General features: G+C 40.7%; 2 protein-coding genes across 3 annotated transcripts; both read left to right on the top strand.

Annotated features, from left to right (window-relative positions):
* The first annotated feature begins 490 nt into the window (after window positions 1-490).
* On the top strand, window positions 491-8,188 carry LOC140282343 (SLAM family member 5-like). The gene is made up of 6 exons (XM_072376921.1): window positions 491-621; window positions 1,727-1,991; window positions 2,734-3,006; window positions 3,580-3,693; window positions 4,706-4,776; window positions 8,156-8,188. The coding sequence occupies exons 1-6, from the start codon at window positions 547-549 to the stop codon at window positions 8,186-8,188; spliced, it is 831 nt and encodes a 276-aa protein (XP_072233022.1). The 5' UTR covers window positions 491-546.
* A 2,034-nt stretch (window positions 8,189-10,222) lies between these two features.
* Window positions 10,223-15,086, top strand: LOC140281531 (SLAM family member 5-like). Of its 2 annotated transcripts, XM_072375969.1 has the most exons (7): window positions 10,226-10,468; window positions 11,421-11,726; window positions 12,045-12,317; window positions 12,844-12,951; window positions 13,043-13,101; window positions 13,204-13,278; window positions 13,596-15,086. In XM_072375969.1, exons 1-7 carry the CDS (start codon window positions 10,390-10,392, stop codon window positions 13,671-13,673), a joined length of 978 nt encoding a protein of 325 aa, XP_072232070.1. In that variant the 5' UTR covers window positions 10,226-10,389; the 3' UTR covers window positions 13,674-15,086. The 2 variants fall into 2 exon arrangements, with proteins under 2 accessions (XP_072232069.1, XP_072232070.1); XM_072375968.1 differs by lacking the exon at window positions 13,596-15,086 and having other exon boundaries at window positions 10,223-10,468; window positions 13,204-13,478.
* Window positions 15,087-15,996: the final 910 nt, after the last annotated feature.

The raw sequence follows: 15,996 nt of genomic DNA, 5'->3' as shown, positions 1-15,996 counted from the left end.
AAATGATTCACAAGACGTATCTCTTGAGTTTTTATCATAACATATTCAAACATGTGCATTTGAGTCTATCCACTGATGGCTGAATAACGTGTTTAATGCATCTGTGCAACGCCTGATTCAAGCTGTGAGCATGTCTAAGCAGCTCACATTCATGCAGGTTTACACCGTCAGACACATGGTGGTGCAGATTATTGCAGATTACATCCACAAGTATCATGATTACACTGATTATTATTTCCTCAAAACAGCAATTCTCCACTTTGTTATTCATCTATTGTTTCAGAGGAAGCGTCAGCAAACTTGTCCATTCCTGCCACATCTGCCTGTTATTTCACTGTTAATGAAACTGCTTCAAAACACTTGGAACAAGGATCCATGCCTCACATCTCACTGTAAATTAGGCCGGCTCTGTCTGCTCTTTGAGCGTCGTTGTTGACAGAAACCCCCCCCCCTCACCCCCTTCTCCCTGACGTAGTGCGCTCAAACCGTTTGCACTTTTGAGAGACCAGAAGAGGAAGCAGATTCAGTCTCTCGCGGAGTTAGTTGATGGTCGCCATTACTGTTTCAACTGCTGCTTCTTTATGTACGCGGTTTTGCTCCTGGTGTGGGTCGCCCTCCACGGTACGTGCGCTCTCATCTGCTTCAAAGTCAACACATTTGACCTTTTATCTATAAGTTGCATATTGTGAAAGACTTAAACGGTTAGCACTTAGTCATGATGATGCAAGATGACGACATCAGAACAGCGTCAGAGAAATTTCCTAAAATCTACTACTGTATGAAACTAAAATCTACAGAAACGAGGCAATGAAATGAAATAGATTGAATAGTACTGAACCTATTCCTCGATGCTATAAAGACGAAGATGTTCTCTTTTATTGATGAAAAACATTAATAATTAGGACTCTTCTTACTGGCTCTTTACAATTCCTTTAGAATTGTACGTGCATGCAAGCTTTGTGCATATCGTGGCTCCGTATTTGCAAAAGTTCTTTGACAAACTGTTAATCATCCGCTCAGTTTAGTTCACTTCCTGTTTGTTCTTTCATGCTTCACGAAAGCTTGCAACAGACTGCTGCTCCTTATGAGATGCTTTACAATACGCTGTGATAAATCTATGTTCTTTTGGCTGAAACAAGGCTGTGCATCCTCTCAGAGAAGGGATTTAGTACATGTCAGTGCTGAAAATCCTGCTTCAGTTCTTCAGTTACTGGTGTTCTGTAAAAAATCTTAAGGCAGACGTTAACCGGAAACAGGAACACAATGACTTCATGCTTTCTTCTGGGAGATTTGGCATTACTGACTAAAGGGGATGAGCACAGAGTGTTTCTGTATCATTCTTACACCATGTCATAAATATCATGAATGTCTCCTTCAGTCCTCTTCAGTGATTTGATGTTTTCTGTCCTCTCGTGTCATTTCATTGCAACATTCAAGCTTTGCATAATAGAGCCAAAAGAGAAGAAGGTTTCATGTGTTTCAGTCTGTTTTGTTCTCACTGTTATCAGACCATCTGCAGAAAATTAAACTTCATGAAGATCACACTCTGGATATTATGTGTTTCAGATGTGGAGGCTGTACAATTGTTAACAGTTATACTCACCATGATAGATCGTCCAGTGATGGAACTGCCTTTCTTGTGTTGTTGTTCATATCTACACGATGATTGGAGACAAATTGGATAATGACCCTTGATTAAGATCATATTGCGGCTGCTGTGTTCCAGATGTGGAGGCCTCCCCCGGAGAGCGTGTCATTCATAAAAAAGTTGGTCACCACGGCAACTTGGAAATATGGATCTACGAAGGTTGCAGACCTTGGTAGAGGTGTTATTCAACAGAAGTTATTTCAGAGCAGATTAGAGTTCAACCCCACAAACTTTAGCTTAACGCTGAGAGATCTGACTGTTGGGGATTCTGGTGATTTTAGTTTTATATCAGAAGCGAACGACCAGCAAAGACCATCAGTCACCATCGCTCTGCAAGTTCATGGTAAGACTTTCTTTCTTTGAAACTACAAACCTAATAACTGTCATGAAAACACAAGCTTTTTTCTGCACAATATGCTTAAATGATCTATACCTGAGCTATAACTCTGATCCCAGAGTGTTCTCACGCGTAATTCACTCTGGATAAAAGATCAGCTGTTAAATGACTTCACCGTGCTGTGCAAGTAGAAGAGATTCTACAACACTGGTCATCAGGAAATGATGTTTCATTGTGTTTCTGTGTTCCTCAACAACCTTTATGTTTATAAAACTATTAATAGCCAAAAGCCTGGTAATATAATCTGTTTTCTATACTTGCTCGAATAGTAAATCCTATAAATTGTGTCCATAATATCTTTTTTTTTTTCGTGGTGGTAAAATGTCTCAAGCATTTTCTTTTGGTTGCGTTTTCTTGTCATAAAATAAGAAATGATAAAAGAGCTTTGGGACTTTCTCAAGTTCGTTTTTGTTCATGTTACATCCTGCAAACGCTCTTTTTTGTCTTTGATTTTTGTGTATTTGCAGTATTTGTGTATTTGTATTTAACACAACCTCCTTCTTTGGTTTATACAGCAACGAGAAACCATGATTAACTGTATTTTGGCTAGTTCACTGCTGCATATTCTCTGTTTTACTGGCCTGTTTTTTTTTTATTACACATCGCACACACAGATCCAGAGTACAGATAGTTACAGATTAAATGTTGAGGCTGATCGGTTACTCTCCTCTCTCTGCTGTCTTATTAGAGCCCATAACTGAAGATCCCGTCATTGATTCCAAGACCACTTATCAGGCTTTGAATGAATCCTGTGCAGTTGTGCTGAAGTGCAGCTCAGCTACTCACAGCAATGCCACCTACAACTGGGTGGTGGGGAGCCACACTTACAGCGGCTCCGGGCTGCAGCGCACCATCAGGCCACAGGATGGAGGCACCACATTCACCTGCACGGCATCTAATTTTGTCAGTGAGAAGTCAGCGTCCAAAACAGTGACATGCAGCAGCAAAGATACTGGGAAAGGTATGTTAAAAGGTTCTTGTCCTTTACGAGTTTGCTTGTATCAGTCAGGGCTGCACGGTGATGTGGTGGTTAGCACCGTCACCTCACAGCGAGAGGGTTCCAGGTTCAATCCCCACCTGGGGCCTTTCTGTGTGGAGTTTGCATGTTCTCTTCTTCCCATCGTCCAAAAACATGCATGTTAGGTTAATTAGTGACTCTAAAATTGTCCTTCGGCGTGAGTGTGAGCATGCATGGTTGTTTGTTTCGTTTGTCTCCATGTGGCCCTGTCACATCACCGCTGGGATAGGCTCCAGCCCCCCCGCGACCCGACCGACAGTACAGAAATGGATGGATGGAAATTGTATGAAATTTATGTATCAGTCAAGACAATGTTTTCAATATAAGCAATTTGATAATTGATAGAGAATGAAAATTTCAGCTTAATTCTGAGAATGTGAGGTGAAATGATTCTGTTGAATGGATAAACCTCATTAAATAAGGGCACTGTAGGACTTAGATGACAAAGATGAGCACGTGACTCTGGAGAGAGCTGTGCACCCAAGAAAATACTCATAAATAAACATCTGTGTGCAGGCTCTGGCTCTTCTCTTGTCGTACCGATTGTTAGGCTGTTCATTGGATTTCTGATCATTCTCCTGCTGGTCGTGTTCCTTCACCACACAAAGTCAAAGGGGGAGATGTTTTGTTGTAAGCTTTAGTAATTCAGTAAAACTGTGGAGTATAAAGTGCATTCGAACAAAATGTACAATTAAACTTGTCTTTTTTTCTACTTTTACAGAAATCTGTTGTAACAGGTTGGTACAACTTTCTCTTCTTTCATGCCCAGCAGTTCAATGAGCAGAGATCACCTGGAGAAGAAACAAGGACAGCACCCCCTAGTGTCTGGTGCTGCTGGAGTGCAGCGGCGTTGACTTATGTTTATGCATTTAGCAGACGCTTTTATCCAAAGTGACTTACAGATAGGCAGATAGGATAAGGGGGTCTCGCCTAAGGACCCCTACTGGAGACAGTACCTTTCATGCAGGGGACATGAAAGGTGGCAATCATACCACTACACTATCCAGTCCCATCCAGACTTCCTGAAAACAGGGAAAAGAGTAGGAGTGATGCATGAAAAACAGTCTGAGAGGCAGAGCAATAGATGCATTTTAAAGAATGTTGATCAACTCAACAGACATGGACACGAAGACCAGAGGATCAGATCTGTAATCCCAAATAAACGAGGAGAGTTTGACAGTGTGGGAAAACAGAAGTGACCCAGAGAAAGGAGCAGCGGGTGTAGTCAGCACACACCCATGAACTGAAAACAAGGAGGTTCCCGGTTTTAATCTCAGCCGGGGCCTTGTGCCGGGCTTTATTTGGGTGCTCTCCCACATTCACAGGCTCATTTCTGACTCCAAATCATTGTTGTGAGCCTGTGGGGTTGTTTTCTCTGGTGATCTGTTGAAGGTGTACCTCACCTCTCCCCCTACGACTCCTGCATCAGGCTCCATTATGTCCTGGATGCCACCCTAAACAGAGTAGAAATGCAGAAAATGGATGGATGAAATCAGTTGAACGATACTTTATTCATCCAAAAAGGAAATTAGATAAGGAACAGATTTTCCTCACTGAACCTCTGCAAAAGCTTCCTTAATATTCACAGTTTATTAATCTGTCACTTTCGCTCTACTAATAAACTGTCTTTCACCGTTTTCAGGCTCACGCTGTAACTTCTTTCCCGAAACAGCCGAGAAGGACCAAAACCAACAGGCTCCTCTCTTCCACAAAGTCAGTTCTCCATCTTGTTTGATTTCATAACTCTTCTCATTGGAAACTTTTGCAAACTTTCACTGATGTATGAATGACTCAATTATCACTGACCTACAGGTGGTCTGCAGTCTATGAAACCCTGAGAGGCCCTGAAGATGCCGAACAAGGTGGAGTATGAGCTCGTTAAGGTGTAAAAGCTGTTTAATTGCTCGAGAATTTCATGTCATTTTCTTCTTTAAGAATTTTCTTAGAGAAGGCTGAACTTTTCTTCTTCTGTATTAAATATACATCTACATATATATTGTATATATCTGTGTATATGTGATTTTATAGTACTTTTAAATGGGAAATTATTGGTGCAGAAGATTTCTCTGAACAGTGTTTCAAACAGACCGTGTTAGCTGTGATGTTAAACTAATCTATGTGATGTTACCATGGGAACATAGCTTTGCAAGAGGAAGTGTCGGGGTGAATTGTTCCCACTGATACTGTGCTGCGGTGTGTGGGTTTGTTTCATCTCAGGCTGACAAAAATGAGAGGCTCTAAAATAATGGACCTTGGTTTTCTGTTGTTCTGCAGCAGCTTATAACCCGTTTTTTGCACGTTGGCACCATTAACGATTGTTAATGTTGCTTTAAAGCTTTGAAGAGAACGTTGTTTTTACATGTAATCACACATATGTTGTGATGGATGTGTCAATGAGAGGAAGCCATTTTGATTTTTCATGCCTTTACGCTCTTGCTCAGCTTGTCTTTATTCCCCTCTGGTTTTATTCCAGGTCCATAATCCCCAAATCAAGATCAGAACAAGTGACAGATGAGAGTAGTTGTTGTCTGTAGTTGGTTTATGAGTAAAGTTGCTCAATGCCAAAGGACCAAATGAGCTGAAACCCTGCATCAGATTCATCGTCCTGCAAAGAGCATAAACCACAACTAATAGTTTTTCTGTCTGAAAGTATCTTTATTTTACGGCCTTTATAGCTTTAAATGTTGCTGCTATGTGTAGAACACTGTTGCACTTCATATTTTTAATGCAGAGTCTTTTATGCAGGCTTACACTTTTAGCCACATGATGGTGCCCTGTGGTTTTTCTTCCAGTGACTGTTTAGTTGTCTGTTTATATCAAGAATATAAGAGCAAGCGTGAGGCATCAGTTAATCTGTGGACATTTCTGATTAGTTTTACACTATAACTGAATGTTAACATATGCATTAGTGCACTTGGTTTGGAATCTTATTGTGGAATAAATCACTCTCTTTTGGGGAGTCATGGCACGCCATCCGCTCTCTCTTGGTTCTGTTCCTTTAATGACTCGCTGGTCAGCATCATTTACTGGTATTGTGTCACTTCTTCTTTTGAAATGTCAGTAGTCGTGTTTAGGAAGGTGCTGCATAGAGTTTTCTGGTGAATTCCAACTATTTTAACATTAAAATAAAAAAAAATGAGTAACAACAATTCTGTTTAGAATAGAAAATGACCTAAAAGGGATTCCCCAGTGTGTGATAAGCTTTTCAGGAAAGAAATGCACTCAAATAACCCACCTGATACCTTTCTTAAAAAAAAGGAAATGAGCTAATATCTCAAACAATGTACTGTAGATCAGTTCATCATGGAAACTCTGTCAAAATCCAACTGGCTTGTTTAGTGCAACTGTAAAGTTCAAAATGAACGTAAAATCCCTTTATTCATGGCGATGTACACAAATGCTGCGTTTTGCTTTCCTGTAACACCCAGGGCTACTTTTAGAGTAGCGTGGTACTTGGTGGGAGGTTCATCGTCATGACTGCATCATGTTTATCTGTTTTGAGGCGTCATGAGGACAGGATGCTGTTAGCGAGTGAACCAGAAAAAGAAGACAAGACATGTGAAAAGACACATAAAGATGTGCGTCTTTCCTAAGGCAGGCCGCAAAGTTTTTCCCTACACTAAAAAAAGTTTTCTTTCATGTCTAAACCAAACGACAGACTTTCGAACGCCTGAATCTAGCATGCATGGGGTTTAAAATGAGAGTATGTGCACGCAGTGTTGGGGTAGAAGGCAGATGAACTGGGGTCCGTCAAGACAGAAAGTCTCCTCCTCCTCTCAGTGTTTGCATCACATGCGAGTTGAATGATTGGATATTTGCACTTGAAGTAAAAACTAAACGACATGGGTGACCTCGGAAGGTCACTTCTTTCACGCTTCTTCATCCGTGGCTCTTGTGTGATTCTGGAGACTGAGAGTCATCTGGTCAGCCAGAGTCATTCACATTGTGGAGCCACAGACTGATACAGGCCATGGGAACAAAATCAAGTATCTTCTGGCCTTATTTGATAACCATACTAATGAAATTAAGCTAACTGGAAATCACATGCTGTATAGATTTGGCTGTGACAATGATCACAGTTGCATTGCGGCAAATTTTCCCTTTAGGGTCTATTTTTTCATTGGTTTCTCTGAAAAGTTTGTTTTTGATTGAACTCTTTCAAAATATTGCACTTATTTAGAAGTAATGCAGTTTGAAATAAGTTTACTTTGAAATGGATTTGTTCCCGATTCCGTTGCACGCTGCTGGTTCTGACCGCAGTGACCTTAAGCTTCATGCATCACAACTTTAAGAAAATGTGACACCTCAAAGGAGGTGTGAAACTGAGGAGACGCAATGCGAGCATGTTCGTCTCACAGTTCTGAAAAGTGTCTGTTGGCTGCTTTTAAGAGCTTTAATCTGCTTTGTAAAATGAGTATGTGATCGGAACATTAGCTTGCAGTTTATTATAGATCAAAGGTTGCAGGCAGTGCATGGACCACCTCAGCAGGCTCAGCTCAGTGGAAGGTGCAGCCAGTCGAGGCTGTTTAACTGCCAGTAATATGTCTCTTTCTTCCTGTGCACACAGTCTATGAGGTGTGTGAAGATACCATCTCCCACTGCTGGCTGCAGTATGATATGATGAGAGGGGGGGGGGGTCTCTATTTCACAGTATAAGTTGCCAATTCTGATTATGGCTCTCAAGTGGGAAATCAAAATGGAGCATATTTTCTTTAAAAACTAGCAAAACAACACTTTTACACCCAACTTTACTTTCCTATCACTGTTATCTATAAGTTCAGCAGGTCTATACTCACATACACAACAACTATGGAGGCCTTCATGCCCATCTCATACACTTTAAGCATTATACTGATTGATATGGGGCTGCACAGTGGTTGCCTCACACTAAGGGGGCTCGTGCTCTAAATCTCAGCTGGGACCTTTCTGTGTGGAGTTTGCATATTCTCAGGTGCGTGGGTTCTATCTGGATACTCTGATTTCCTCTCACCACTCAAAAACATGCATGCCTGGTTAATTGGTGACCTCAGATCGATCCTGGGAGTGAGCGTGCACGGTTGTTGGTCTCTGTGTGGCCCTGTGACCTCTCCAGGGTGCACCCTGCTTCTCACGCACTGACAGCTAGAACGAGCTCCAGTCGCTGAATTGGATGAAGCAGATATAGAAAATGGACGCCTGAGTTGATTGTTATCAATAGCATGAGTACTTTATCACAGCATTATCAGTGATGCCTCTGCAGAACGCACAGAAATAGTCCCTCTAAGTGGTGAGCTCTTCACTTCCTTTTCTGTTCTTTTCTGTGTGCAACTAGTAAAGTTCTGCTTAAGATGCTGGTTATTTTAGGCCTTATCATGCAGATACTGATCGATGCAATCCAGTGCAAACTCATACCACAGTGTAGAAAAGTAGATCTGATCTGCTGTTTTCTCACTTCACTGTCAGCTGTATGGGGCTGGATAGTGTAGTTGTATGATTGCCAACTTTTGTGTGGGAGATCTGGGTTCAAATCCCCTGCATGAAAGGTACTCTTAACTTTCATGTTTCATGCTTCCTTCCTTGCTTGCTTGCTGGCTTGCTTGCTTGCTTTCTTGCTTGCTTTCTTTCTTGCTTTCTTTCTTGCTTGCTTTCTTGCTTCCTCGCTTCCTTCCTTGCTTCCTTCCTTGCTTGCTTGCTGGCTTGCTTGCTTGCTTTCTTGCTTGCTTTCTTTCTTGCTTTCTTTCTTGCTTGCTTTCTTGCTTGCTTTCTTGCTTCCTCGCTTGCTTCCTTGCTTGCTTGCTTGCTTCCTTGCTTGCTTGCTTTCATGCTTGCTTGCTTGCTTTCATGCATGCTTGCTTGCTTCCTTGCTTGCTTACTTGCTTGCTTCCTTGCTTGCTTCCTTGCTTGCTTGCTTTCATGCTTGCTTGCTTGCTTCCTTGCTTGCTGGCTTGCTTGCTTGCTTGCTTGGCCACAACATGCACAGGCTGATCCAGTGTCAACAGTAGCTGATTATTCATTTACCAAGTAACAGATTACTTGAGAAGCACAACTAACACACACCATTACTAGTTAGTAGAAAAACTGTCATCTGAGTACTCCCGGTATTAGTTGGAAGTTGCCTTGGGTGGAATTGTTGTTTGCCCTGATGCTGATTACAGGAGGATACACAGCAGGGGGCCACATGTTGACATTAGTTCTTCACCCCACACAAAAGGTATATTATAGCTCAACCAGGTTTTGAATATCTCTCTGCTCAGCTTCACCCTCTTCTCCAAATGTGGTCATTTCCAGCTGTTGGATAGCAAAGATGACATCAGCAAATTGTTGAGCTCAAGTTCTCAAAATACCAAAACACCTAAACCAGTGTTAATCATGACCAATACGTGCACTTCATGTTCACAGCAAACAGTGCTCCAGAGTACATCCAGAGTGCTGATATTCTGCTAAAGTTTCTACTTTTCCACTCTATTCCAGTTCTTCCCAGTTGCCTTTACATTTCAGTGCTTCACATACATTGAATCAACAGTTTTTATAGTATATTGATCTTATTTTCTAACTCTGACCCACATAAACCTGAAAGCCTGTTGAGGTTCAGTGATATTTTAGACAGAATCACAGCAACAGTAACTTTAATTCAGAGAAACCTGCCTGATTAGTGTTCATTCAGTGCAATTGCACCACAGTAGCACTAACTTTCTATCTGTGAGTAATGGTTTAACCCTCACTGATCACACCTCTTCCTCCTCTTTGAATCAAGCCTTCTCACAGTAATTACTAAAGCAAAATTAGCAATATCAGGCTCTAGATTGAAACTTTAGCGTACTAACTACACTTTTGAAGATATGTACCGTCCACCACATAATTAGTATGTGATGGCTGTTACCAGGTCCTTCCTGTAGAAATTCAGGCCCTTATCTCATATATTGACCTTTAGCTTAATGTAAGAAAATACTTTGCACTGTTGACTTAATTCAGGGTAGGACGAGGCTGACATAATATCAGGTGATGTCAACATATTTGAAATAGTCAGAAAAGGCATTCTTGAACATTTATATAGCATGTCACTTATTATTATTTATCACCATAACAACAAACTTTGCCTTTGCAACTCTTCTTAAGTGTGATTTTGCAGCTTAACCTTTGCAAAATCTTGTGTTCAACATCAATTTTGAACAGTTTCTCAAAGCAGCTACTTTTATTTTGCTGTATATCGGGCCGACTAAGACTGCTTCTTCTTTCTGCGTCTTTACTGGCAAAGCCTCCCCCACCCTCTAACCTCTTTTTTTCTGAGCTGACTTGTCAAAGCGGAGACCAGAAGAGGAAATAGACATTGTTGCTCTCTCCACAGAGATGGTAGGTGGTTGCCTTTCTCGTCTGAGCTGTTTCTTTGCATATGGTGTTGGCCTGCTTCTCGTGGTCCGCATTCAGGGTACGTACACTTTTCTATTTCAATCCTTTTGTACTAATATTTGAGTCGAATTGATAGGTGCCTGGAGAGAGGCTGTGCGAGACCACAGAATTTTCTTGATATGCGTTGTCAGCTCAGGAAATGACAGCCTTCTTTTTGTGCGTGTTTTTGCAAAGCCGTCTGCATCTGTTCGGTTAGGAAGGCAGCTCAGGAATGATTTATACTTTTCTGTTTATGACAATTCCTGCTTTTTTTCTGTCAACTTGTTTGCTGATCTATGCACGCCAGATCATAGATTGCAGAATAATTGCAGAAGTGGGGGGATGCATGTTTAAAACTTTGCTGCAGTGCTACTGTGCTGCAGACATAAGCTAAAAGTATTTATCAGGACAAAGTAGCTTCTTTTTGTGGGACAGACACGAAAGCAGACACATAGATATCTTGCAGCAGTAGAATGAGCGAAAGTGTTGACACTAATGCTAACTTTTACTTGACCTTTTTCCACTGAGTCTGTGGTTTCCTTGCAGTTTCTCTTGAAATGATGCAGCTTTGTCCACAACAAAATAAATCGTCACTGTTTCACTATCATTAATTCATTTTTGAAGCTGCTAATGCAGAGAAGGGAGGTTTAGTCACCCTGTGGGTTCAGTTTGCCTTCCTCACAACCAGGAGCGACACTGAGCCTCAGATATTCGACGTCCAACTGCATCTGTTGTGTTTATGTAATTATGTGCATTTCTCTAATAATCTAAACTGTGATGGAAGTCAAAACGTGACGAGCGAGTGTGTTTCCTCCCGAGCCTTGATGTGCTACGTCTTTGTTTGTTATCATTGCTGTTTCTTTCTTTGGTAATATCCTGTTTACTACAGATATCGTGTTAGCCATGATCTCATTCTATAATCTCCGGTCTTTTTTGTCGCATTTTGGATAATGACCCTTGATTAAGATCATATTGCGGCTGCTGTGTTTCAGATGTGGAGGCCTCCCCCGGAGAGCGTGTCATTCATAAAAAAGTTGGGGATACTGTGGAGTTTTCATCAAACTTACCAACTGAGTTGGTCACCACGGCAACTTGGAAATATGGATCTACGATGGTTGCAGACCTTGGTAGAGGTGTTATTAAACAGCAGCTATTTCAGAGCAGATTAGAGTTCAACCCCACAAACTTTAGTTTAACGCTGAGAGATCTGACTGTTGGGGATTCTGGTGATTTTAGTTTTATATCAGAAGCGAACGACCAGCAAAGACCAACAGTCACCATCACTCTGCAAGTTCATGGTAAGACTTTCTTTGTTTGAAACTACAAACCTAATAACTGTCATGAAAACACAAGCTTTTTTCTGCACAATATGCTTAAATGATCTATACCTGAGCTATAGCTCAGGAGGTGCAGTGGTCACCCATTTTTGTGGTGGTAAAATGGATTTTTCCCAAAAAAACTACACTGTATTCTGGCTAGTTCACTGCTGCGTATTCTCTGTTTTACTGGCCTGTTTTTTTTTATTACACATCGCACACACAGATCCAGAGTACAGATAGTTACAGGTTAAATGTTGAGGCTGATCGGTTACTCTCCTCTCTCTGCTGTCTTATTAGAGCCCATAACTGAGGATCCCGTCATTGATTCCAAGACCACTTATCAGGCTTTGAATGAATCCTGTGCAGTTGTGCTGAAGTGCAGCTCAGCTACTCACAGCAATGCCACCTACAACTGGGTGGTGGGGAGCCACATTTACAGCGGCTCCGGGCTGCAGCGCACCATCAGGCCACAGGATGGAGGCACCACATTCACCTGCACGGCATCTAATTTTGTCAGTGAGAAGTCAGCGTCCAAAACAGTGACATGCAGCAGCAAAGATACTGAGGAAGGTATGTTAATAGACTGTCTATAAGTTATTCATTCAGTGTGTTACTTATTTCTGATCAGGGCTTTATTGATTATACTATAAGATAACAGCACCCAGCTCAGAGAGTTGAAAGTTGATCCATTCATCTCGCTTCTTGTCCTGACTCCTGATGACTTCTGTTGATCCCAGTAATATCCTGTTTACTACAGATAATAATGAGGCTAATAATGAGGCTAATAATGAGGAAGAAAAGGAGACGCAGGAGACGTGGTTTCACTCAGCATGTTGAGGATCGTTGGGTCCGATTAAAATACGATTGATAAGAATGTTGTCATTGTAAAATTCTTCTTGTTTCCAACATATCAGACATTATTTCCTCTTAAATCATAAATATTAGCCTTGTTTTTAAGTGATAATATCAATCAAAATTACTGAAATCAACAGACATATCATCATTATTATTACTGTAGTTGTTCGCTTTCTATTTTTAGGTCTCCTATTCCTTTAATCTGAGCTGTTCATAGAATAACAGGCGCCACTGTTTGCAGGTAAATTTGACTTTGTAGTGATCCTCAGCGTGGGTGGAGCATGTGTGGTGACCATCATTGTATTAACGTGTGTCGTGGTGGGAGTTTGCTGCAAAAAAAAGCACGAAGGTAAGGTCTCTTCACAACACCACAGTGTCATGCTTTACGCTGCATAGCTTTAACACTAACGTCTTCACTCGATGTTTGGTGGTGTCACCAGACAGCGACTCGAACAACCTCACAGTGTATGCTGACATCTCAGATGTTGCAGTGGAAAGCGTAAGTACACTCATATTTACACACCCAGCCATACTCTGCCCGTCACACTGAACTCTTTCTCACTGAGTCTCTCTTTTGCTCTATTCACATGGACACTTCCAGAGGACTCCATCTACCCTGAAGCCTTGCTCGCTGTATGAAACCATTGAAAATTGCACAGGCTCAGCTGCACCTGCGGTAAGACCAAAACCTTGTTTTATTCTCTCAACAATTCACTTTTCTTTCTTTCTACTTATGAAGGTGGCAACAGTTATGGTTGCAGACTAGTTTCCTAACCTTAGTTAGGTTCAATCCTAAGGAAAAGTGCTTTCCTTCCAGCAAGAAACTTTTGCATTACTCTTCATGTATTTGCCTGAAAATCTCAAAGTTTATCATTTACCAACAATTTCAGGGTCGAAGTCTGCTTTTCAGATCCAGTGCTCATACTGTAGCTTTCTAAATCAATTACTTTTCACCACAAAGATGTAAGTTTGTTCTTTTTGTCTCCCGTTTAGCCCCAGACCGTGTACGACAAGGTCCAGCTCAATCGTCTCAGGAAGGCTTCAGTGTCACCGTACCAAGAGGTTTCCTAGACAGTGCAAAGCGTGAAAAGTTGGAACTTTTTTAACAGCAGTTTATGACCTTTTGCTCAGAGCATCACTTGAAATGTGTGCAGCCCAATAAAACACGGGGCTGATGACATGGAGAAGAGGTACAACATTTGAGGCGAGACACTACTACATGTGAGGTGGTAGAATTTCAAAGTAGAATTTAAGATTAAAATTCATATTTTGGTGATTATTTTACTACTATTTGTCTCATGAGCCTGAATGCAATCAGTGAATAATTGTCTAAATCTAAAATAAACCAAGTGGGGACCATCTAGTATTAAATAGTGTTTTTTAGAGTTAATTTTACAGTCTACATCTTTAAAGGCTTATATTTATAATGTATATGTGTAGTCTGAGCCAGCTTCCGTTATGCTGTGAGGAGGATGCAAGGAATGCTCTCCCACTACCTTTTCTGTGTTTACTACTGTTATTGCCGGGTTAGCCGCTGGTTTTTACTTTGTTTGGCTCAAAATGGTCGAATCTGGTGCAGAAAGGACGAAATACAGAGAGAAAATAGATCTTATTTGCTAAATACAACAACTGCTAATTAACAAGCAGCATTTTGCAGTTTATGCATTTTGTGGGGTCATATGTAGTGGGTTTTATGCGTTACTATACTGATGATAAAGATGTGTTTTAGTCTTGAAACACATTAAAAATGTGTTTTTTTTAACATGCAGTGTTGTTTGTTTGCTGGTTGAGAGTAGAAATGGACTCGGGTATGTTTCCAGAGGCTGACGCTACAGTTTGAACACTGGAACTTTAATTTGAGGTTAAAATTCAGGATACAAAATAGAGCCTCAGAACAAGCAGCTATGTGAATGACATTTAAACTGTGACTCTTTATACTCTGAAGGTTTTTAAAGAGGGGTTCTTCATATGTTTTCCATTGCATAGAATAAAACTTAATTCACTGCAAAGGGAAATTATCAGTTATTGTCCATGGATTTTAAGATTTAATTTGCACCTGACATAACAACCAATTTGGATAATCAAATATTTTCTTGTAATCATTTAAGGATTCATAATTCATCAAGTAGGGAAGATGTATAGTGATATATATTCTATATATGTATGTAATATTTAGGTGAAAATGGTCATCATATATCTACCTGTAGTGTCTCGCCTTAAAGTAAAAGATCAAGCTTTACATTAATTTATTTTTGGTATAAGTGGATATTGCAGCTTATTTCTCTCATACTGAAAAACCTACCAGTATTATCTGAGGGTGTAAATCATATGATAGATCTTTATCATTACAGTGCCGTAAATCTTGTAAATACAAAGGTGATATTTTTAGATATTTTGTGTTTGTCATTAAAGGCACATTATGTTACTTTTTTCTTTGTTTTCCAGCTACATGGGCAGCTAATAAAGGCCTGATTTGTATTCCCACTCCTTGTCTAACAGTTTTCTTCTTTTCTGTGACACATTTAAATCTATATCCACCATTATAAATGCTTCACACTTAGGGAAAAGATTTTTATCCTTCACTTGGTTCGCGATAACACCACCCAAGGAGTTTCTCATTCACCCGTTTAATCAGGTCTCATCTATTGTACACACGTTGGTGAGCATAACAGCTGCAATGTGGGGTTTATTATCTTGAGAAATTCCTCTCCAACTCAAGGAGGAGCTGAGGATTGACCCGCTGACCTTTTCACTTCTCTAAAATCCTTGCATGAATAAATTTGATCTTTCACTTGTCTGTTGAAGACAAACACATTCAGCACTGTAAGGGATGGATGAGTGCAAAAGGGAGCTCACAGATGATGTTCACCTGCTTACTCAGCTCTATATGGGCTTTGGGGATCTTGATCGTAAGAGTCGTGGAAAACATGGACAGTTGGTTCATTATCAGACAATTATTCTCAGAAGACAAAGTACAAAGAAACAATCTTTAACGCGAAAAATGTAAACACAAAATCACTCTTTTGAGGAGGGCAACTACAACAAAGTAGCAAAATAACAAAGAACACAAAACCTGAAAACTCAAGAAGCTTGACATGGACTGACATGTGTTCTCTGGCTGGAAAGATGAGACGAACTGGCACAGGACAAAGGGAGACGCAGACTATTAAACACTGGGGTGATGATGGGGAACAGGTGGAAACAGTCAGGAATCAGGGGAAGACAATCAGACCAGGGACACACGAGGGAAGTGACCTGAAACGAGAGGGAAAAGGTGAAGACAAAAGAAAACAGGAAGCCACGAGACAACAGAGACACAAAACTAAACATAACTCAACTTCTTAAACATGACGAAAATGAAGACGATTTCAATAATGTGCTGTTTTTTATTGTG

This window comes from Leuresthes tenuis, unplaced genomic scaffold, assembly GCF_036924035.1.
Source record: "Leuresthes tenuis unplaced genomic scaffold, fLeuTen1.0.hap1 SCAF_22, whole genome shotgun sequence".
Classification (NCBI taxonomy): Eukaryota; Metazoa; Chordata; class Actinopteri; order Atheriniformes; family Atherinopsidae; genus Leuresthes; species Leuresthes tenuis.
Note: the sequence above shows the minus strand (reverse complement) of the source record. Positions and strands in the feature narration are given on the sequence as shown.